This window comes from Cylas formicarius, unplaced genomic scaffold, assembly GCF_029955315.1.
Source record: "Cylas formicarius isolate icCylForm1 unplaced genomic scaffold, icCylForm1.1 PGA_scaffold_10__41_contigs__length_53128322, whole genome shotgun sequence".
In the NCBI taxonomy this organism is placed as follows: domain Eukaryota; kingdom Metazoa; phylum Arthropoda; class Insecta; order Coleoptera; family Brentidae; genus Cylas; species Cylas formicarius.
In genome coordinates, this window is record NW_026844214.1 from 18,818,288 (window position 1) to 18,843,244 (window position 24,957).

At 36.1% G+C, this 24,957-nt stretch overlaps 1 protein-coding gene across 1 annotated transcript; it reads right to left on the bottom strand.

Moving 5' to 3' along the window:
- Positions 1–10,808: 10,808 nt before the first annotated feature.
- On the bottom strand, positions 10,809–18,070 carry LOC132708341 (uncharacterized). The gene is made up of 5 exons (XM_060680665.1): positions 17,533–18,070; positions 16,625–16,924; positions 16,052–16,552; positions 15,320–15,859; positions 10,809–10,915 (listed from the first exon to the last, which is right to left on the bottom strand). The coding sequence occupies exons 1-5, from the start codon at positions 18,068–18,070 to the stop codon at positions 10,809–10,811; spliced, it is 1,986 nt and encodes a 661-aa protein (XP_060536648.1).
- Positions 18,071–24,957: the final 6,887 nt, after the last annotated feature.

Here is a 24,957-nt window from a genome sequence, read left to right on the forward strand (position 1 = left end):
AACTTCCTCTTGCAGACGAAGGAACAAGAGGAGGTCAAGTCCTTCAATACCAAATATCGGCTGGTGAGCGGAAACACCGATCTGGAGGAGCTATACGTCCAGTTCGTCGACATCTTGGCTACCAAAGCGTCCGAGTTTCAGGAAAGGGACAGCGGTATGATTCATAAAAATGTATATTTCCGAACTAATTTCTTTCTCTTTTTTACAGGCTGGGCGTTGGAGGAACTTCTCCATTTAGAAATAGGGATTAACAAGTACAATCCCCTAAGGGCGTCGTCCTATGTTAACCTGCCCAAGGAAATCGAAGCCAAAAAAGCTGTTTTGAACTTGCAAAATACGGACGAAAAATGCTTTATGTGGTCGATCTTGGCTGCTCTTCACCCAATTCACTGGACAAATAACGCTAACAGGGTCAGTAACTATGTAGAATTTCAGAACGAGCTGGATTTTACAGGTATCGATTTTCCCGTTAAACTTAAGGACATATCCACTTTTGAACGACTTAATGAAATTTCGGTCAATGTCTATGGCCTCGAGAGAGTCTATAACAAAGTCCGTAATGATGTTGAGGTCGTTGGTCCTTTGCATTTTACTGAATCTCGTAAAGAGAGACATGTAAACCTATTATTAATTAGTAATGACTATGGAGAAAATCATTATTGTTTAATAAGAAGTATGTCTCGGTTGGTTTCAAAACAATTAACTAAAAGGTCCTCTACAAAGTTTTTATGCGATGGGTGTTTGGTTTATTTTTATAACGAAGAAAAACTAAAGCGTCATAAAGAACACGACTGCACTCACATTTCCATCAAACTTCCGACCACCGAATTGCGCAAGGATAAATACGGTAAAGATGTTCCCGCGAATAAGCTGAAATTTGAAGAATTTGAAAAGAAATTAAAAGTTCCTTTTGTTGTGTACGCGGACTTTGAAACAGTCATGACTCCTTTACAGGTGGAAGGCGAACCGAATCCCGACAAATCGTTTACCGTCAAAACTCATATTCACGAGCCTTACTCTTTCGCCTACTATGTCAAATGTGACTTTGACGATTCCCAGTCTACTTTTAAACAGTACAGAGGTCGGGGCGCACACAAAATTTTCATTGAATGGTTGGAGAGCGACTGCAAAGCGCTCTACAACAAGTTCATGAAAACTTCCGTGCCCATGACCACTCTATCGTTTGAACAAGAGACCGGCTTTCGAAACGCTGTGGCTTGTCACATTTGCGAGAAGCTATTTAATGCAGAGGACGAAAAAGTAAGGGATCATTGTCATATGACGGGCGAATTTCGAGGTGCGGCTCACTTCACTTGCAACTTGAATTTCAAAGTTCCGCGGCACATCCCTGTCTTTTTTCACCATTTAGGTTTCGACAGTCATTTATTTGTAAAAGTTATGGCTGAAGAAGGGGAAAAGAGCGATGTCATCGCCCAAAACAAGGAACGTTACATTTCCTTTACGAAACATGTCCTAGTCGATAACATTGAGTCGGAGAAAGGAGGCAAAGGGAAAAGGGTATTTTTAAAACTCCGATTTTTAGATTCATTTCGATTTATGGCATCCAGTTTGGACAGATTGAGTCGAAATTTGAACGATAGTCAGTGTCGGGAAGTCAAAAAATTTTTTTAAAATGAACAAGAATTTCAACTTATTCGACAGAAGGGCGTTTTTCCATATACGTATCTAGATTCTTTTTCAAAATTAGACGAAACCAAACTGCCATCGCACGAGGACATTTATGACTCCATGCGAAAGAGCAACATAACCAGGGAGGATTACAAGCGTGCCTGGACTGTGTGGAATTTGTTCAAATGTAAAACTTTAGGCGAATATTCAGATATTTATTTAAAATCCGACGTTTTACTTTTAGCCGATATTTTTGAAAACTTCAGAGAGGTGTGTCTGAAAACGTACGGTCTGGACCCGAGTCAGTTTTATACGACACCGGGTCTATCATGGACGAGCGCCCTGAAGGCGACAAAGGTCGAACTGGACCTGTTGACCGACGTGGACATGATACACTTCTTGAAGCACGGTATCCGCGGAGGAGTCAGTCAGTGTAGTGTGAGAAAGGCCGCGGCTAATAATAAATTTTTACCTAATTACGACCCTTCCAAACCTATTTCTTACGTCACGTACTTGGACGCTACCAATTTATACGGGGCGGCCATGTCACAATACCTCCCAACGGGAAACTTCGAGTGGTTGGAGGAGGGCAAAATTCAAAATTTAGATATTACGCGTATCCCCAACGATTCACCTAGGGGCTATATTTTCGAAGTAGATTTGGACTATCCGGAAGTGCTGCATGACGCACACAACGAACTGCCTTTTTGCCCGGAATCCATCGTTTCGCCAATCGCGAAAACCAAAATGAGAAAACTTATTCCAAATTTAAACAATAAACGTAATTATGTATTGCATTATAGGAATCTGCAACAGGCTTTAAGCAACGGTTTAAAGCTTGTTCGCATCCATCGCGTTCTTGTTTTCGATCAATCTCCCTGGCTAAAACAATACATAGACTTGAATACGGCGATGCGTAATACAGCTAAAAATAAGTTTGAAAAAGATTTTTTCAAACTTATGAATAACGCTGTGTTTGGAAAAACGATGGAAAATGTGGACAAAAGGGTGGACGTGCGGCTCGTTTCCCATTGGGAAAATATTGGGAAAAGGTTGGGGGCAGAAGCGTTAATCGCGAGACCTAATTTTAAAAATGTCGCCATATTTAGCGAAAATCTAGTAGCTCTCCAGATGGAAAGGACTAAAGTCGTATATGATAAGCCTATTTACGCCGGATTTTGCATTTTGGACATATCCAAGACTCTCATATACGACTTTTTTTACGGCTATCTAAAGGCTAAGTACGGCGACAAAGCCGTCTTACTCTACACCGATACCGACAGCCTCGTTGTCCAAATTTTTTGCGAAAATTTCTACGAAGATATGAAAGAAAATTTGGACAAATTCGATACTTCTAATTACTCGGAGAACAACCAACACGGCATTCCTGTAAACAAGTCCGTTCTTGGTAAAATGAAGGACGAGTACGCAGGACGGCCGTTGTGGGAATTCTTGGGTACGGGAGCGAAAGCTTATTGCGTAAATGTGGACGGCAACGAGTTGACCAAAAAGGCCAAGGGCGTTGCTGACTCGGTGTCTATCCTGATGGGGTTTTGTATATGATTAATAAAACAATTTGTTCGATATTAGTGTCATTAAACGTCTTTTTCCCTGTTGCATTTTATTTAATCCGCAAAAAAAAATGTTGTCAATAAATTATTATATTTTAAGCGACCTCGACGACCTTTTATTAGTTGAATTCTCTTATCGTCGCCGCCGAAATCGTCGTCGGCTAGGCTCGGCTAGGCTCGACTAACGTAGCGCGCGGGGTTCGAGGTTCGAATCCCCCGACCGCGCGCGACACAACGGTCGCTTTTTTCACCTCGCTCAAAAATACGTCAAAACAAAAAGGCACTAACGCAAAAACTACCCCTAGCGGGGCGAAATTGCCAAAAAGGCACTAACGCGAAAACTACCCCCTACCCCCCATTCAGGGTGACATCTGGCGATCGAAACCTGAGCTCTTAATGGGTGGCGACATCTCTCGTAGAATGGTCAAACTATTTTTATTTTTTTTTTTTTTCGGTTGCTTGGGAATCTGTAAATTTGCAATCACAAAATCTCCCCCGGGGGACGGGGGATGGTCAAGTCACGAATAATTACTACTTTCTGATTCCTGAACATTGTTTGGGCTCGCAAACGTCTTTTAACGAAAGCTCAAAAACGTCATATGAGCCACGATAAAGCTACAAAATAGTGGAATTTAAAGTAGGCGATAAGGTTTGGGTTCGTACACATCTTAAGTCTTCAGCTGAAGATCGTGAAATTAAAAAATTGTACTTTGTACTAAATTTGTACCCTATTGGACCCGCAGTAGTTACAGCAAGGAAGGGACCTAATTCATACAAAGTGGAAACGTGTTCTAATGGGGTTTCTAATGCGGTTTCTCATAATGTTGTCGATTTTAAACTAGTAGTAGAGCGGTGTGAAAGGCTGCCTTGAATTAACCTTCTCTGAGTGCCAGTTGTTAATGATCAGTTGTAATTAAGTAATAATTGTGTAATCTTTCTAACCCAGAGCATTAAGTTTATTTGTCACTGAATCGGGGGTAATGTAACCGACCCGCCTGTTAGGTGATTTATGATTTTTTGTTATCGATGCATGTTATGGCTCTGTGCTCGTACGGTAGTGTGGGGAAGGACAGGGGATGTAAGTTAGGTTAAGTTGGGTGAGGTGAGACGGGAGGTTCAGTGTGTGCGGTGGAAATTGATAGGGCCCTGGTCAGAAGCTATTAGTTGGTAGCTGTTCTCGTGAGTGAAGGACCAAACGAATAGCAACGAGACCGCCGCGAGGTAAGGTACTTTATGCGTTTTCACGGCGTTTGAACCAGTCATTATACATTTACGTCAAGGCAATAAAGATCCCACTAGTCCGAAGTTTGGTTGTTTAATGTTTTCTGAGAAAGAGGTTACAAAATGTGTTTTTATTGGTAATAAGTAATTTTGTCTAAATCTAATGCAATAAATTAAAATATCTCAATAAAGACTGTTATTATTACTTTCTTTTTTGAGAGGGGATATCTTCAAGAAGGCACTATCCTGCCCGTACAGTCTAGCGTGTGGGATTTCTTGGGATTTTTACCCACTAAAACCCCCCTTCTTCGCCATGTTCGATACACCCGGAACCGTCTGTGGAGATAATCTCAGGTGCATCTGGCAGTCGGTCTAAGTGCTGGTTCTTCTTTGCCTTTCGAGTTCGTCTCTTCCTTTAAACTCATAATGTTACGGATCATTTTTTAGGGTCATAGTTTGAATTATATTATCCGACGTCAGTGTGTACAATATTTTATCACTTCTTGTCTTTCCTTTTTAGCATTATAGCCTCCGTCTTGGTTGGTTCTATGGTTAACTGGTGGTCTGACATCCATTGAGATGTTTGTTTCAGACAGGTTATCAGCAACGTTATTCATCAGACATGCATCATCATTTGCACCAACAATCAGTGCCGCATCATCAGCGTATGCTATACTCGTTGCACCTCTAGTGAGCTCCAGGCTGAGCAAATCGTCATAAAGGACGTTCCATAGGGTTGGTCTTAAGACTGATCCCTGCGGTAGCCCCATCTCTAGATTATTATTTGAACATGTGGGGGTCGTTAAGTACACGTCTGACAATTCGGCTGGTTTCAATGAGAGTTATTTTTTTGTAGTTGGTAGCATATCTGTTCTCTAATGTTGAGATTTTTTAGGTTTTCGATCAATGTATATGGTATTTCTCCGGTTGTGCCTATAATAATTGGTACTACAATGACTCTTTCTTGATTCCAAATATCTTTTATTTCATTAGCAAGAGGTAAGTACTTACTAATTTTCTCGTCGTGCTTTTTTTGCAGGTTTGTGGTGAGTGGGACGGAGAAGTCAATCAGGTAACTATGTTTGTTTTTTTTTTCGGCAAACACCAAGTCTGGTCTACTATGTTGCATAGGTAGATCGGTTATTATTTCTCTGTTCCAGTACATTTTGTAGTTTTTCGTTTCAACTACACTTTTTGGATTGTATTCCTTTGGGGCAAACGTTCGACATCCGCTTATTATGTGGTCCATCGATTCAGTTTGTTCTCCGCACATTCTACATTTGCCTGTTGGAATATTTTCCTTCATTATGTATTTTTTATAATTTCTTGTTGCGATGACCTGATCCTGTATTGCTATTACAAATGCTTCGGTTTCGGGGAACAAGTATCCTTGTTTTAGCCAATTCAGGGACGCGCTTTTGTTGATATGCGGTTGCATCAGTGTTGCCGGATAACGGCCATCTTTCCATTTCTCTTAGAGGTTGTCTTCATCTGCCTCATCTCTGGTGCTCTCTGCTAGGTTTAGTGGTGTCAGTTTTCTATCAATTTTCCTTAGAGTTTGTTTTGTCGTCGTTGAAGTATTTTTGAGAGTACTAATTTGTTTTTGGTGGTGTGTCGGTATGTGCACGATACCTTGGCTCCCTTTTTCACGTGGGATGTTTACTCTCTCGCTCTGAGCTGCGCGGGTGATGTTTACGGAATTTAGTGCTCATGGTACGAACTTCGCGATTAAGTTCTTCAAGTGTACCTCAGGATGGATATAGCGTATATATTTATTGCCTTTGTTGTGTTTTTGACATTTAGTTTCGTTTTAAGAGCGGCCCGTAGCCTTTCTCTGAATTTCTTTTTCAGTGTTTCTTTGCTGTTACTATTATTATTATTATTATTATTATTATTATTATTATTATTATTATCATTATTATTATTATTATTAAATATCCACATATTAATACATTGCACTAATGAAGGAGTTTGGCACTGTTTTTTGTGTCTCAAAGAGCAAATAAATAAATCAATATTCAACATGATTTTCAAGAAGTTATTTGGGTTTTACAAAAGTTGTTATCGCGTACTTTTAATTACACTTCGCTATACAATTTCGAATGAGTGCGGTTATAAAAATACTAGACTGCCGCGCAATAGTCCTTTAGGATTACGGCTATTTGGCAACGTAACTGTGGGTAGAATTACCAAACACGTTCGGGATAACTAGATGCGATTTTAGCAATTTCAATTAAGAATGGTTCGCGAACCATGGTTTTATTAAAATTGTACCACTACGAGGCGCATCATATAAAGGCAATATTACCTAACCGCGGAACAATTCTCACTCGGTATTTGTTTCAATTGACAATAACCCACATGTGATTCTGATTATTATTTGAATTGTAAATTCCCCTGCAAATTGCGCATTTTTTAGCCGATATATATTTTCTGGTTGTTATGCTAAGCATAAAAAAATTTATTCATTTTAAAGGCACAATTGTTTTTTCGCGAGTCCACTGTTATTTACAGATCCTGAAGAATACAAGGAGGTATCTTTTATCGACTAACTATAGCAATAATATCAACATAAATTAGAGGTTACACTTCATCAAATATAATCAGCAATTCATATTTTGTTAATTTGAACTGCCAACGTGGTATCATGAAAAGTATGACACCAAAGTTATAAAAAAATATAAAATTAAAAATTCGATAATATAGTACATTAAGCAACAAGTGTCCTCACGAGTTCATTTAGCACGAGCAAAGCGCAGCGAAGGGAGTATTTATTTTCTATTTTGAATGTATTCGTATTGTGTTGAAAAAATGTAGTCAAAAACTAACAGTCGTAGAAAAAATATAGTCTGCAACACGTTCGATAAACAATTTAAGTCATTCGTTTATTAAACACTCGCTCTGTTCGTGCTCGTGACTCAAATGCCGGTTACGGCACTTGTTGCATAATATACTGATTGTTCATCAAATGAAATTTTAGTAATGGCAATAATAATAAGAATGATAATAATAATAATAGGGTTAGCACACCGATCAGTGTGATCACGTGCTGTCGGAACTAGACCCAAGCGATCCTCGGGCGTGGCAGAAAACCATTCCCCTTCTGTTCGGAACCGCCCTGATAATACCCGTGCCTGGACCAAGCCAGGGTGTACAAGGTGGCACCCCCTTGGTACCGGAACCCACCGCGCAAGAAACTGGAATCTAACACCTCGACAATCCCAGTAACCTCGACAACGTTGTGGAAACCCGAGCACCACCCGTCGACGTGGACCCGACAACCAGCAAGAAAACCCAATTTAAATGGTCTCAGTACTTACTAATTACTAATGCAGACCAACAAAGCCCCTTTCGCTCACAGACTGCACTCAGAAACGACGACAAAATTCTCAGAACTCCGGAACAAAACTGTGCAAAACATCCTTGACCTTAAAGAACCGCCTTCGATCACGAATTATAAAAAATATACGTGCTGAAGTGCCTACACAATTATAAATGCAGGCGATGGTGACGTAGAACACGTGGAGCCAGTACAGATTGTCCCACCAGAAGGCCGTTTAGCCTACGATGCTCTTCAAGAAAATATTCAAAGATGTTCTGATAAGGACCCACTGTCAAGACCGCCAATCCCAAGGCTAAGGACGAACAAGGATACAAAGATGATTCTTGACTCCATTAACGGTGTACTCAAGGATGAGGCTGATAGGTGCAAGGACATCATGCAGATGCATGACCTAGTCTACTCGGCTGCAATGGCTATTCTCCAGCTGCACAACTGGAGACTGAAGCCTGCGAAATCGTCTGGGATTACAGGCAGCAAACCTGGATGGGAGAATTCGCTTACAAAAGCAAATTGCCGTACTGAGACAGGAGATTGAAATCCTAACCGAGGTACAAAGGCCGCAACACAGTGCCAAGGTGAAAAAAAAATCTTAAAAAATCGAAGCGAAATCTTAAAAAAAAACCACAACGAAGAGAACGTAACCGACGTTCTTGACCACCTTAAACAGAAACTGAGGGTGAAAGCGAGTAGACTTGGGAGATATAAAGATCCACATCAGAGAAGAACCGACAACAACCTCTTTAGCACAAATCAAAAGAGGTTTTATCGAAAACTAACATCCAATGAGACAGGTGATCGGGAAGGCAAGTATCCGCAGCCGCAAAGAGTTAAAGAATTCTCTCAATCACCTGCTGCAAAACCTCGAGTCTGCACCATCCTTTCTAACTAAAGGAGTTACTTACCTGCTCCCGAAAACCGACCTGCCAGTAGAAGATCCTTCAACATACCGACCCATCACGTGTCTACCTACCCTCTTCAAGATGCTGAGCGGTATTCTTTGCAAGAAAATCTATGAACACCTTATCGAGTACGATCTCCTGGCAGAAGAACAAAAAGACCGGAGAAAGCTCTCTCAAGGCTACAGGGAGCAGCTTGTGATCGACCAGGTGGTTACACGAGATGCTGTAAAAAACATGAAAGACCCTTACATAGACTATGTGTGCCCCACTCCTGGCTGCAGCAATGCCTATCTACATACAAAATTGACCCGACTATAACTAATTTTCTCGGAGTGATGATGAGCAGATGGGAAATACAACTCGCTATCAACTATGGAAGGATGGAGAACTAAAAATAACCATTAGGATCCAAAGGGGAATCTTCCAGGGAGATGCCTTGAGCGCTCTGGTTCTGTATCGCCCTTAACACGACTGCTTTGAGGAACATAGGAAAACATGGGAAACAACGTTACGCTAAATCATCTAACATACATGGATGACATCAAACTGTTTTCAACAACAGAAAAAGGCCTTAAGAAGCAGACCAGGTCCATTGAAAATTTCTCTAACGATGTCAGAATGAGATTCGGATTGGACAAAGGTAAGACGAACTGCATAAGGAGGGGAGTCGCACGAGTCGGATGGCCATAGGCTAATTCACACATCGGAGAGGGGGACCATTGAGCAAATGCAGAGATATATGAGTACGTTGGATTTGCCCAGGCCAGAGGAATTGTAACGGACCAAGTAAAGCGACAGCTGGTAACAAAATTAAAGCATCTAGACGAATAAATTCTCAGAACTAAGATTTCGGTGCGCAATTGCAATCGCAGCGATAAATACTTATGCTGTCGACCTGGATGAACTCAATCGCATGACAAGAGTCTGTTTCACAAAACACCGCAAACAGATTTGTTTGTTGACAAATGCATTTTACGAAATTTATTATTTACAGATATTTTGAAACTTTTGATTTCTTTGATAAGGAAAAACATAATAGAACACCTTTAAGATGGACATTTGGTCCAGATACACAGATACACAATAAAAAAAACATCGATTAAAAGATTTCTGGTAGTTAATAATAATGTATAAATATATGCATCGTAAATTTAATTTTGACGAACACGCGCGTAAATCAAAATCAGTTTTTAACCTACGCTTAATCATACTGCACATGTTATCCTACGACGTTATAGGGAGGCAAATGTGTTCTTCACACCAACGTGACAAGTTGGCAGTTGACATCAAATCAGTTCTAAACATGTCGTTCAACGCTTTGATCTCATGTCAGTCTATGTAAGCAGCGCAGCGGTGGCGTGCTTATAATTGGATGCCAAAATATCGAATTATATAAAACACATTCTTATTAACAGAAGACGCTTAAGAATATCTTACTTCTAAACTGATTTTATTTCAACTTCTTATTCTTATTAAACCTCCCTATTGTGGGACAGAAATTTATACACAGAATTTCAAGTTCCAGTTATTCTGGTAAGTTATTCTATAACTTACTTGCCTTCTTTTTTCAACACTACGTCGCTATGCGTGAGTCAACTTATAAGTTTTCGGTGGTATTTCATAATGCCGTAAGCAAAGCAAAGACAAGAATTTTCTTTTTTTTTTAATATATAGTTGGTTACTCTTAAAAATACCTCAACATTTTATTGGATCTGCGCCATGTTGGTTGTTGAATGCCGCAAGGTTTTATAGGTTGAAAGTAAGAACTTACCATTACAGATGTCATTAGTTAAAAATATTTTTTTTAAATTTAATGATTGATGATAGGATCATGTTGATAAGGCCTGCTTAAAATTTTTCACCGTTTCTTCGTAATTTCCTGCATTATCAGGCAAGGCGTATCTCTAGTAGCCCATATATTTTGTAGACCTAAACGTATTTTTCGATAATGGCTATGTTGCTTTAAGCAAGATTTACTTTTAGGGTTAGTTTTTTTTATTCAACAATATAATGAGGTTGGTTAAACCTTCTCAAATTATTGTGGAAATATATATATATATATATATATATATATATATATATATATATATATATATATATATATATATATATATATATATATATATATATATATAACTCATCGGTTTACAGAGGTAAATAGAGGACAATTGGAGCCATGATCGAACCTTGGGGTTCTATTTGGTCTGAACTGTCTAGCCCTACAATTTGCCAAAGCTGATAAGCCACGGTAACTGCAAATCAACGCACTAGGGAAACTTACATGCATACACCAGTATTCTCTAAACTGATTTTTTTTCTTCAATTTTAGAGGCAATGAAGAATTCTTATTGGTGTGTCATCAAAATTTTAAAAAATGTTTGATTTAATTCAATTTAATTTTAATCATTGCAAGTTTCCAAGCATTTGGATGGACATTTTTAAGGATGCAAGTATTTATAATATTCGCAGTAAAGAAGAACCATTTCTATATCTGTATATGGCAGCATGTAAAAAAAGTATCTTTGTATGTCATGAATTTGCTAATCTTTAATACATAAAATTAAGCTGACCTTATATTAAACTATCTATTGAAATCTTCCTACGTGATCTGAACCAAAACTTAAAGCTGAGGATTTATTTGCAAACATTTATTTACACATATATAATGTTAGTGTAAGCAGCAGTTATTGATATGCGTCGGGTTGAAATAAGATACCTCCAACACCTTTTAATTTAATTTCGATGGTTAACTCATCTTACACAAAGCCAAATCAAATAATTCTAAATCCAGTTCGTATTAATTTAGGTGTATTCCGCAACCTCGCCCCAACCAAGGTCTAACTTCATAAACGCCAGTCCGCTCAATCTTAATTAACCATAGTTTAGTGTCAAACGATCCTAGACGAAGGTGTGTATTTAATATGTAAGGTATGAGGACGCCTGTTGTGTGTTTTTACTTGCCATTGAGAAATTAATTTAGAGGCAGCAAAGGCCCTCCGCCTTTGGACGGAATAGGGGCGGGTTACATAAATTCTCCCGTTAAAGGCAATTTGATTTCGCTTTGCCATTTGTGTAAATACTAAATTTGAATATCTATTACTTTCGCAATCTAATTAAGGAAACCTCGAATAAAGCGGGACCCTTATTAGCATATTAAACGGAATATATTTACCGGGTACGCAGCGCCTTGTCGCCATCAAATTGCTTTAAAATTTTATGGTCTATCAACTGCATTATTCGAGAATTATTGATCGGGTACTGGAATTACACCTGCTCCACTCGGCTATGCATCATATTCCATTATTATTAGTTTAATTATCTTTATTATCCAAAAAGCAAGAAAATTTGCAATGTAATAATGACAAATTTAAAAAAATAGGATAATAGAAAAAGCATTACCTAAAGGGACCCAACTTAAACCCTTTGTACAAAAAAAGATTACCCATGGATATTTTAATATACTAAAAATAGAACCCACCATATCAAATATCGGTAGTTTTGACAAGAAAAGAAAAACAAACACATGGACATACAATACAAGCTAATCTATCTACTGCTAATTGTACTGATTGTACTAATTGTTTTAATACTATTTAACTACCTAAAAATTACAAAGCTTTAAGGCAAACATGACGGCTGATTGGTTTTTAATTTTTTGTATGTAAGATTGAGAAGGTATGTTATAGGTTTTAGCATCAGATATCTCTCTTTAAATAAATACTGATATTTAAGTAATAATTTAAGGCTGGGACCCATTATCTCACTATTTAGGTATCGTTTTCCAAGCAATCCATTATAGTATTAACAAAGCCAAATGACATGTTTTGTGAATCGTAGGTTAGTATCATTCCATAGCACCAGATTTTTTGCTTCAGTTTTAAACTCTATATCGTCATTCAATCCTATTTGTTTTTGTGGTCAAATTAATATGATGACTTGACTTATTGACATTTAGCTTTAGCAGAACATATATAGAGGTCCTCGTTAATTTTTGTAGTTGCACTTCGTTTGGCTAAATAGTAAAGCAGTTGAGAATCGCCAGCGTAATTATGAAGAAAGGCATGTTTCAAAATATAAGGAAAGGCTTAGATGTAAGCTGAGAAGAACAGAGATCGCAAGATTGAGCTTGAGCTCTTCTGGAAAAAAAACATTGATTAATTTAGTTTACATATATGGAAAACCAAAATAAAGAACTTTTCTAAAAGAATTTTTGTATTAACAATATAAAAAGCTTTGCAGTAATTCAACAGAACGAGGTAATTTATTTTATTTCGATTAGTCTGACAAAGTGAATCATCAGTTATTTTAGTAAACTTATAAGTACTTATTAGGTAATTTTGTATTATACAGGGTGTCCCATAACTATGCACTATTGAGCACAAAGTAATGATTTATTTTTGGAAAAGGAGATTTGTTCAACAAACAGCAACTAACCAAAACTTAGCTATCATAGGCGCCTTCCAAAGCTTCTAAGTTTGTCACTTTTTTTGAATTAAACGAAATAAGCATTATGGTCATAGGCCGATGTCGGGAATTTAGGTTAGTTTAGAAATTTATGTAGAAATTTGGGGGCGTATTAGTGAAACACCGCTCTTTTCTGCTAGTATGAAATTTCTATTTGCAAGATTAACATAAAAAGTGTAACCGAACGGTAAAATTATACATATCAAGTTTCAATAAAATATGTGAACACAACACAAAAACAATCTGATAGTAACGGGTTGACGCATCTTTACCCTATATGATTGAAAGTTTGATGATCTTCAAGTTTCGTTAGGTATAAAAAAGTTATCTTAACAAATATTTAAATAACAGCACCCATTTGCAGATTTTATTTCGGTGCGAGCTTCGACCGCCAAGTCTATTAAATTCGTCCAAATCATAGTTAATAATAATAACTCAACCCCCGAAGTGTTTTCTATTCTTTGTTGCGGTATGCATTCGTACAGATTCGAAGAAACTGCTTTGTCCACTTCCAAAAGCGTGTTAAAACGTTACTTTTAATATCCCTTTTACTGTGCACCATTACTGGACATAATGTGCCTTTTTTCTAACACAATATTCTCGGCGTGTCCTTTGAAACGCTTGAGTTACTTTACACGTGTAGCTACCCTTTTGTGGTGAGAATATTCCAAAAATGAAAGCGCGGTAGTTGTCTGCTAAAAGAGGTATTTTAAGTGAATATGGCTGGGTCGCATCACGTAAAAGAGTTTACGCTCTCATATATGCGGTATAAACCATATCGATGGCATAAAATATTCTAAATTATTAAATTCCTCGAATACTAAAACTAAAATATTAGTTCTTCTCGTCTTTAGATCCGTTTTATTTTATTCATTTTATTTTTATTTTTATTTTTTTTTATTTTATTTATTTATTTATTTATTACAAAGGTGCCCTAACATGAAGAACTAACTTCACAATTTACAAGGACACACTAACAATTATACCATTATTTAATTAACAAAGTAAAACTTATAAGTAAGTACCTACCTATATCTACGATAAGCAGAAGAAAGAAAAAAAAATAATAACAATCAAACTTACCAAACTAAACCAAAACTAACACTGTATATTAAGTGCGTGAATTACAAAAGACAAATGTGAAAAAATAAGGAAAACAAATCAAAAATTAAAATAAATTTATAGAAAAACCCTAATTGCTTGATTTCGAAACGAATTAAGTGATAACGCAAAGATGTCAATGTGCGAAAAATAATTATTGTAATGTCTATGTAAAAGAGATATTGGGGAATTGTTACCTAAGTTTGTATTAAATCTAGGCACGTAAAATAATGAAGGAGTTCTTGTTATAACGACTCTGGCATTGAAGGAGAGTTTTTCCAACAGTAAAGGACAGTCAATCCTACTATTAATAATATTATGCAAAAATATAGCACTGGAGATAATTCTTCTAACAGATAACTTCAGTATATGGTAGAAATTAAGACTAGCTTCATACGAATGAGTTAGTAAGTTACGGTTAAATCTAAAATTTAAATGGAAAACAATTTTTTTTTGTATTCTCTCGATTCTGTCTATATATTTATGATACTGAGGACTCCATATCACACCGCCATAGTCAAGGTGAGATCGAACGTAGGAATTGTATAGAATAATAAGCGATTTGTGATTCTGAAATTCCTTGCTAACTCTTAATATAAAACCTAAATTTTTATAAGCTTTTTTTACTATATTCTCAATGTGGATATCAAAACTTAATTTTACATCTATAGTTATTCCAAGATCCCTAATCTGCTCTACTTTTTTTATTTTTACACCATTGAATGTGTAGTCAAAGTTTATATCATTTATCCGCCTGCTGAACTTAAGACAGTAACATTTATCAATATTTAAAAATAGACGATTTTTTACACAGTATTCATAAAAACGATCAAGATCTTCTTGAAACTTATGACAGTCGTTAAGGCTTTTCACGGGCGCGTATGATTTCTGATCATCTGCTGATGATGCTGATTTAGCAAAGAGAAAACATTTACTGACATCTGTGATAAACAGTGAAAATAACAATGGTCCCAAATGGGACCCCTGAGGAATTCCAGATGTGATGCGGGTCGTTTGGGATTTTGCAGAATTCAATTCTACAAACTGAGTCCGAGGACTGATGTAGGATTGAAGAATTTTATAAAGACAACCGTGTACACCGAAATTTTTTAATTTGATCAACATTGTTGGGTGGTGAACCTTATCAAAAGCTTTTGAGAAGTCGGTGTACACGGCATCTATCTGCACCCTATTATCTAACGCCTCAGAAACATCCTGGACATATAGTGAGAGATTGGTAGCAATCGACCTACCCCTAAAAAAATCATGTTGTGTATCTCCAAGAGCATGTTTTAATTTGAAAAATAACTCATTGGTAATTATAGCTTCCAGCATTTTCCCTGGAACGGAAGGAATAGATATAGGTCGGTAGTTTGTGACGTCAACCTTGCTGCCACTCTTGTGCACAGGTATTACTTTGGCACACTTCCAAATAGTTGGAAACTGCCCTTCAGATAAACTTTTGTTGTAAATAATAAAAAGTGGCTGCACTAAAGATTCAGCACATGATTTGAATAATATCGGGGGTAGGTTATCAGGTCCATGGCCTTTATTTATATCAAGCTTACTTAGCTGGATCCTGATTTGGTCCTCGGATATGAAATTTAAAACAACAGTGTCACATGGCGGTTCTAACAACGGAATTCTCGAAGGAGTTGTATCAGGTTCATAGACACTCGAAAAAAAATCAGAGAATGCTGCACAGATATCTACATTAGTATAAAAACTACGATTTTGATACGTTACTGATTTTGGTAAGTTTTTTGATTTTTTTTTATTATTTACAAAACTCCAGAATGATTTCACACTATCTTTCAGATTACTTTCAGTGTTTTTAACATAGTTTTTGTAATCTGTGCTTATTGCAGCTCTGACCTTCCTTCTCAATTTAGAGAATATGACATAATCAACAGGATTGTTGTACTTTTTCCATCGTTGGTGTAGTTTATATTTTTCTTTAATAAGCGATCTCGTACTTGGAATGTACCAAGTAGGAAATTTATTATTTACTTTTTTCTTCGGAACACTATCCGTGACCACCCCGTAAAACCTTTCATAGAATATATGTACACAGTCCTCAACTTTCAAGTCTTTAAAAAGATCCAACCACGGAATACGTGACAGCTCTACGTTTATTACGCCACAGTTTGCATACCTGTATTTCAGTTTCTCAAAACTAGACTTTCCTTTAAGTGATTCCTGTATGTTTGTATCAATCAAAATATCAATACATTTATGTTGAGTAACTCTTTCCACTACAAAAGGGTCCACAGACCTCGTCACGCTAACATTTATAAAATTACTAAAGACCAAGTCCAAAAATCCTGCATTATCATTAGGGACGCCATTGAATTGATCAACATTAATTAAATTGAAAGAATTAATGAGTGACTCACCATATAATCCAGATATCTCTGAGGGTACGTAACAACTATCGCCACTATCGAATATCCACTTTACTTTCGAAGCATTGTAATCGCCCAAAATAACACATTTTTTTGCAGGACACATCTGCACAATTCTAGAAATTTTATTTAGGTGCGCATTGAGATTTTCAACACTTGATTCGGGAGGTGCATATACACAACACAGCAGAATAGACACAGATGCTTGCAGCTTAATTTCCACCCACAGATCCTCAAAAATCCCATCACAGCTCCAATCAAAATGTGCTTCTGATTCGAACTTTTTCGCGACTGCAATAAAAACACCCCCACCATCTTTTTTGTTTGATCTAAGTAGATCTCGATCCAACCTAAAAACTTCGTAATAATTTGTATCAATGAACTCAGAGTCAAAAATATTATATTGAGCCAAGACTCAGTAACACAGAAAACATCCGCTTGATCACTTAATGTAGATAAATAAAACTCTTGCAATTTTGTTTTCATCCCACCCACATTCTAAAAACTAGAAAAAAGACTATATTAAATTTACGTTAAAATTTCACACACAAGGTCATTTCAGCATGTTTTCAGATAATATTTGTATCACTTTATCCTTGTGGTTCAAGTATATTTTGCAGTCAAAAGTCCAGCACTTGGCTCCTGGATTTTTTCTGCAAAAATCGCGGGTTTTCTTGAATAACCCTTTATTTTCAAATGTCAGCTGCTCATTGATGTATATAGCCGAATCATTTCGGGATAATCCTGTTTCATTTAATTTAAGACCTTTCTTTTTCCGGATAGCAGCAATGACAGCATCTTTATCATTTTTGGATTTCATAGTAACAATTATAGAGTCCTGTTATCAGCATTCATATGGGCAACCCTCTTGTAAGATTGAAAGGTATCCTTTTCGGTACCAAGAGCACCAAAGCCTGAGTTATTTACTATACGTAGATCATTTCCGCACTTTTCTGGGATATTATTTATTTCTAGATTATTCATTCTTGCTTGCTGCTGTAGAATATTCATGGATGATTTCAATTCACATACTTGTTTATTTAGATCTGTTACCTTTGACTCAATCTTTGGTATCTCCTTGACTGAATTTTCCATTTCAATCATCTTTTTATTGAAGTCGTCGATCTTCCCTCCAAGGAACTCAATCGAGACCTGTAGATTTGTTTGGGTGGATCTAAGGTCACCAATATTGGACTGCATAACATCGATCTTGTTATTCATTTCCACCAGCAACTTTTTTATAGTATTATCGGATTCTGTGTTATCACCGGACAAGCATTGATTACACCGGTGAGAAAATCCCTGAAGTTTAAGTACTTCAGTTGGGTAGGGAGACTCCAAACAGGTATTATGATATTGTTGTTTACAAACAAAACATTCTACGGTCACATCTGACCGGCCTAATCGCATTTCACATATCTCACAGTTCAATGTCATCTCGACGAGCTCGGATACAGATACAGAATTCTCTTTAAAATATTAATTAATACAATTATTACAAGAATTTCAGTGGAGCATTGATTAAATTAAAAAAGTGTTGTTGTTGATATTATATCAATAATACTAGGCACTCAAAAACGAAATTTCAGTTTTAGATAGGCTTGCAACAAAACGTTTTCCATCACGCAAATGAAATATAGGTCCCTAACTCGTTAAGAGCCAGTCCTCATTATTCTATCATTTATTTTATTTCAGAGTCTCCTCCGGACTATTGCCTCCTCAGACGAGGCATGAAAAACGTAGAAATATGTTTTTCTACTCCAAACTCTATAATACCCAGTTATACTTCATTTCTTAAATTGAGAAAGTAATAAAATGTAAATATGCAATGGCAAGGATCAGTATAGAACGGACAGTTTAAAGATTATACCGTAAAGTTCAGATAAATTCGAATCCTTCCTAAATTAAGGTCAAACTAATTTGCATTCATAAAAGGCGAGTTTTATGAATGGAAGTTTTATGACAGCGGCTTTACTAGACGTTATTTATTAGAATAATATTAAATACTATTTACAATACAATTTCATTCGTGAATTTTAGACATATTCCTCGTAGTCAGATGACCTATAGATATATTATTTTCTAGCATCAGTTATCAGCGTCCCACATCCTTTTTCCATTTCAATCCCATGTTTGATGCACTTACTCCATGTTTCACAATCCACTGGTTTAAGTCGCTATTGCGAGGGGGCTCAAAGTCAGTCATTTAAAAAGTGATGTTGTGAGAGTCGATGGGCAATCTATTGAAAATGTAGACACAACAAAATTTTTGGTTATTTATATAGACCAAAAATTGTGTCACCGACAAATGGTTTCATATTTTTTAAAAGATTTCATCGTTCAACAAATTTCATTGCAGACATTCTTTTGTACAGGGTCACTAAAACGAGTATATTATTCTTCTGATGACATTATTTTTATCAACATTTATTACAGTTCTTGTTTCCTTGTACTTCTATCATATTTAAACACATTCGAACTCTTCTCGGCGAAAATTTCAGAAACCCTAGCCATTTTCATGAACAAATTTTACCGGAATGCAACTGTTATTCTAATTTTAAACTAAGGAAGACGTAAGTCGACTGCCTGTCCGTTTACTTGTCACTCTCGTCACCCTTGGCAATCACCACAAGTACTTATACCTATGGAATATGACTAAGACTACTAAGTTTTACAGTTTAATAATGATTTACACCTCTCGCCCATTAAGCAATAAAGCATAACCAGTGGTCAAGCATGCCAAAGGTAGGAATAAAATAAGCAAATATTATTGCGCAAGAATTGATCAACACTTAGGCAGCTGTCGGAAAACTTATTTCCGCGAGAAGAAAACATTCTCGGACAAACTGTTCAACTTACCTAGCTTCCCCGATGTTTGTTTATCTGCTAAAATGTAAAAATTATCCCGTATACGCGTCTACACCTGCGAAGCTGTGGAGGCAACTGTAAAGATGTCGCGAACATTGTTGCGAATAAGCAGCATACATAATGATTGACGATTTAATTCGCAAAAGGAAACAAAGGAAACGAAAAAGATTTTGACAATAAAGTTTTCATATCCAAAAACAGGAATATGGTGGAAAAAAATGTTGTGAGAAAACTGAAATTTCAAAAAATTGGTGGACTTTATAAGAAACGTCTACTAATCACACAACCTGATCCGTTAGCGAGTGGTAGTAAACGCAGCATTGCTGTTCCAACTTGCCGTACTACATAGGGTGTCATTCCATTGATGGGACGCCGAAAATCCGACAATGCATGGACACACTGAACGCGAAGATGTTACTGGTTCCAGTTTATGCATTACCGTGCAGACGGTGTCATGATACGGCATTCTGGTACAAATCTGGATGCACCTTTAAGCAATGTACCACTACGGGAATAAACACCGCGCAACAGGTCGGCAACTCCTGCGCAATAACGTTTGCTTATTCTATTCCCACTTAACACGTCAGCTTCATTAGCCACTGTGGGAAGCCATTTCGGACGCTTCCATTACTTTGGCCATTGGTTTGGGAGCGATCAGATGTATAGATTTTTTCTACTCCCTTCTGTAAAATACCTAATTACCGCACGGCTTGAATTTTGACGTTTGTCAATACTGACGGACATGTCAGTGAATGTATTCGTGCTGTTTTGTAAAAATGTACCGAAAAACTAACGGTCCTAATGGAACATATTTGGTAAACTTTTTAAGTCACTCGTTTATTTAACACTCGCACCGCTACGCTCCGCTCGTGCCAAATAAACTCGTAACTCAAATGAAATACTTTTTCTATGACTGTTAGTTTTTGAGTACATTTTTGCAAAACAACACGACATGATCGTCTGAATTGACAGACGTCAAAATTAAGAAGTGCGGTACCTTATATCTCCGAAGACATCCGATTGATTCCACACCCGTGCGGTAATATCCTGCAAATGTCCGAAGTGAAAAACGAAACTGACGCGGTAAAATGACACTTCTCGCACACTATAGCAGTGTATAATTAGGTATTTTACAGAAGGGAGTAGAAAATAGTATATTATGCAACTAGTGCGGTAAACGGCGTTTGACTCACAAGTATATTTGCATACTATACTTTTTCTACGACCGTTAGTTTTTGGATACATTTTTGCCAAAAAACGCGAATACATTCACTGCCATGACCGTCATACCGAATGCTCCCAAACCCGTACGATAATATCCCGAAAATGTCCGAAGGGGCTTGGATCCGTGGGAACAGAAACTCACGTGATAAAGTGCCACTTTCCGCAACTTAGATCAGTGTATAATTAGTTATTTTACAGCAGGGAGTGGAAAAAAGTAAATATGCCAACACGATTAGTTTAAACCTCTTCATAAACTTCTCGTTTATCAATCACGAGACTAAAGTGACGTTTATACAAAAATGTACGAAAATTCTTAAGTTACTCGTTTATTAAGCACTCACTCCGCTAGTGTCAAATCAAACTCATGGCTAAAAGCGTTTATCAAACAGAAAAAAGGAAATGCAGATTGAGGTTGTCGGTTGATCGGTAATATTTAAAATAAGAATTATCCAACTATAGATTTAATTTTATTCTGGAAGATATAAAGAAGTTTCTTAACCACCCCTCTACAAAAAAAACACTGAACCATACTGAAACCAATGTCAGATATACACACTCGTCACTTTTGAGGTAAATCGGTTTGATTACTGGCATCTCCCTAATGCGTTCAAACGCATTAAGAAGTCTTCGAAATTGTCGTCGCTGGCGTACCGATTTATCCTACAACAAAGTTTGTTCGTGGAAGTTGTTAGTTATTATCGAAAGCTTGAGTGTGTCTGTGACGGGGTTAAAGTTTCGCGCACATAATGTCCCCCAACTTGTTTGAAATTCAATACTAATGATGTTTTTGCTTATATGAAAAATACCATTTTTAAATCGGCATCGAAAATGGCATTAGGACAGCCCCTGAACACATGCTAAGACAAAACACAAACGCATTTATCCAGTGCACTAAAAGTCCTACGTCCTTTGAAGTAGAATAAACAATAATTATTCTCCCCGATTTTTATTTTGCCGTCTAGTGGCGTTATTTTTGAACCGACAAAAACGATCTCGTTTCGCTGCTGAATGACTTTTTTTAGTTCTAACTAATGGTGTCTGTGTTGCTCGCACGGTTGACGCTTGTAATTTAGATAAATGGTTGTCGGATACTGGGTTAAATATCTGTTATGGTTTCGCCGATTATATCTTAATTATTTCTTACGGGAATACACACTTTAGATTACGTTTTAAAGAAATGACAATTTAATCGCTAAGTATGTTGTATCAATAATTGCGTTGGAGATTATCAAAAAACTATTTCGTGTTGAAATAAACATATTTTTTTCGGGGAAGAATAGTTTTGTTTTAATTTAAACCGGTAAATTTAACCAGGAATGCGTTTGGTGAATTTAGATAATCTTTTAAATAATATTACTTAGAAGCGGTACTGCGACCTTTTTAATTCAATTGATGAAAAAAGGTTTATTTTCCCTAAAACTAACCGTCTCAAAAAGAATATTTTTCGTGCAACCTAATAACCATCTGAGGTTTGCAAATTAAAAATGTGTTAATTAACGCTATTTTATTTCCTTTTTGTTATCATGATAAAAACGTTTTTCCAGGACAATTCCAGATTAATAATATTAATGAGAATTGCAATAATAAATATTGAAGAAAACAACTTGAATAGGGATAATGACATTATTACTTTTCAGTCGTCTAATATTGGGTGCGCATAAAAATTAAAAATATTTTGTCTGAAAATAGTTCCCTTTATCGAAAATATCCAAAACTTTTCCTGCAATTAAAACGGTCTCTCGACTACCTCTGATAAAAAAAGAAGAATGTCGGTGGGTGCTATAAATTTAGTTTTTAGTAATAATGATGCATTTATAATTCAAAATTTTAAAATTTGTTGATGAATCGGACTTGCTAATATTTGGCCAACTTCCTGGTGACTACTTCAGAGCTTGAAAATGGTACCCATCCTCATTGTAACACATGTGCATGATATCGCCAAATGAGTGGGGAGATGAGTGGATTTTCATTCATAAAACTCAACCCAAATGAAATAAATAGCATAATAGCATACTCTGAAAAAAATTGTATTTTTAATGGTAATGGTCCATCCTTCTTCATGGGTAAATCAGTATGTAGATTGTGAAACGGTCCGTGCTTACCAAAGAGGTTATGAACAATTTCTTGATAAATTCGATTTTCGGGAACCTCCTACGAAATTTCCGGTTTCATGTTTTCCTGGTACATTCCCAAAACCCGGGAAAAGGAGAAAAAACTTCGCTCACACTTATCAGCTACAATCTTCACAATATATTTTAGTCCCTTATCTTAAGTGTATTTTGAAATGCGTTAACACTTAAAGTGTACCTGGTGACTCAATAGAGTGGTAAAGTACTATAACTCCATTATTTATCACTGTTTTGAAGAAATGTTTTAATAGACGTCGTATGAAATGAAAATTTTAAATATTTTTTTTGGATCGCATATCAATATAAAAATAAATTATTATTACACAACACCATACATATATTCATTCATTCAAGAAATGCTTACAGGAGCCTGTGATTGCTTTTAAATTTTAATATGACAAATTATTGGGAAAAATATAATAATATTTTTAAAAATTATATTTTCCTATGATCTCCTATTATATTTGTTAACGTATTTTTGAAATTTTAACAAAGTAGTTAAAAAACCACACAAATTAGTTTGTTTAGGTCCTTTGCTAAACTCTTAGTAATGCAATTTATTGTATTAGAATCCATTTTAAATATTATATATAAAGCAAATTGAAAGATATAGATATCACAGAAAAATCCGTTTTTAAAAATGTTCCATTTAAACAAAAATTTTTAAATGTTTATAGAAGACCTATGAAAACATTTTTTCAACTTTCCATACTATTGCAAAACCCTGTAATTTTTGTTATTCAGAATTAAGAATTAATAAACGTACTATGTACTACTACATCGCTTATAATTAATCTAAGTATGAATTTCTTTTGCAATTTTATACCACACCTTTAAGAAAAAAACAACCGCTTCGTATGAACAAAACTCCCGCCTCAAGTGTGTCTTAAACCAGTCCAATGGGAGTAAATTCAGTCCTTGAGAAGAGGAATATTAATATTTGTGCTGCTGAACAAGAGCTATTTATCCTCTTTACTAATTTATCACTACCCAAAGTTATGCAACAATTTGCACGGTAATTTAACTCTCTTAAGGAGTTAGAAATTCCAGACGATGTTCTGGAAAATATCCAAAAATTCTAATTAAATCCGTAAGACATTCATTTGTTGGAGTTCGAAGGACAGATAGTTGTTTGAAATATCTGTCGTTTGTATTGATTTATCAGCGTTCTTAAGCAAATAGAAACACAAACATATTTATTCAAACACGGGTTATGGCGATAAGCACGGGAACTTTCATCGCATCTGAATTATCAAAAATGTATTACCGTACTTGGATCAACATTTTTAATATGCAGACGCACAGGGAAATATTGATATTTGTTCTGCGTTATTTACTTATGCAGTTCAATACACTTTATTTTTCTTATATCTAAATATGAAAGAATTCTATTGTGTACATTAAATTTAAAGCCGAGGCAGATGACGCACAATGTCGCCGTGTAAAAAAAATTGTTTCTGTCAGTCACTGTGACCATACTTTGTGAGTTCTGATTGCATTGTCCTTTCTCTCTTTTGGTGTCTATATAAAGGCTTACGTAGTGCAACGGTGTGTCAAAATTCAATTTTAATTTTGAGAATTGTTAATTTAATATTTATTTTTTAAGAACATGTATTCATTTACTTTATTTGACCACAAGTTTATTGTTTTAAGTTTAAAAAAATGGCATTTACCGTTTACGAAATTACACTCCATTTATATTATTATTTCCATTCTTCAGGTAGAAAATTGACCTTTTAAAGAAGTGTCGATTATACCTTCTTCCCTATAATTCTAGAAAGCGAAAAAAAATTATATAAGTTTTATGATTTTTTTCTCCATTGTGCTAGAACGTACCAATAAAATCAAGAAATTCCCTTTTTTAGGTGGAACACGCTGTATATTTTTATTTAAGACGAAATTTTGTTTATAAAATTTTGTAGCACCCTATTTGTTTATAATATGGGTTATTCGGAAGTTCCAAAACATGAAATAATTTCCTTTTTTCATACATACAATGAAAATGCTTGACAAGTTCGAAGAGAATATCACCAACGTTTTCCCGTATACCTTTAAAGAACTTGATGAAGAATCTTCATCCATTTGATGAGACAAAGGGAATTG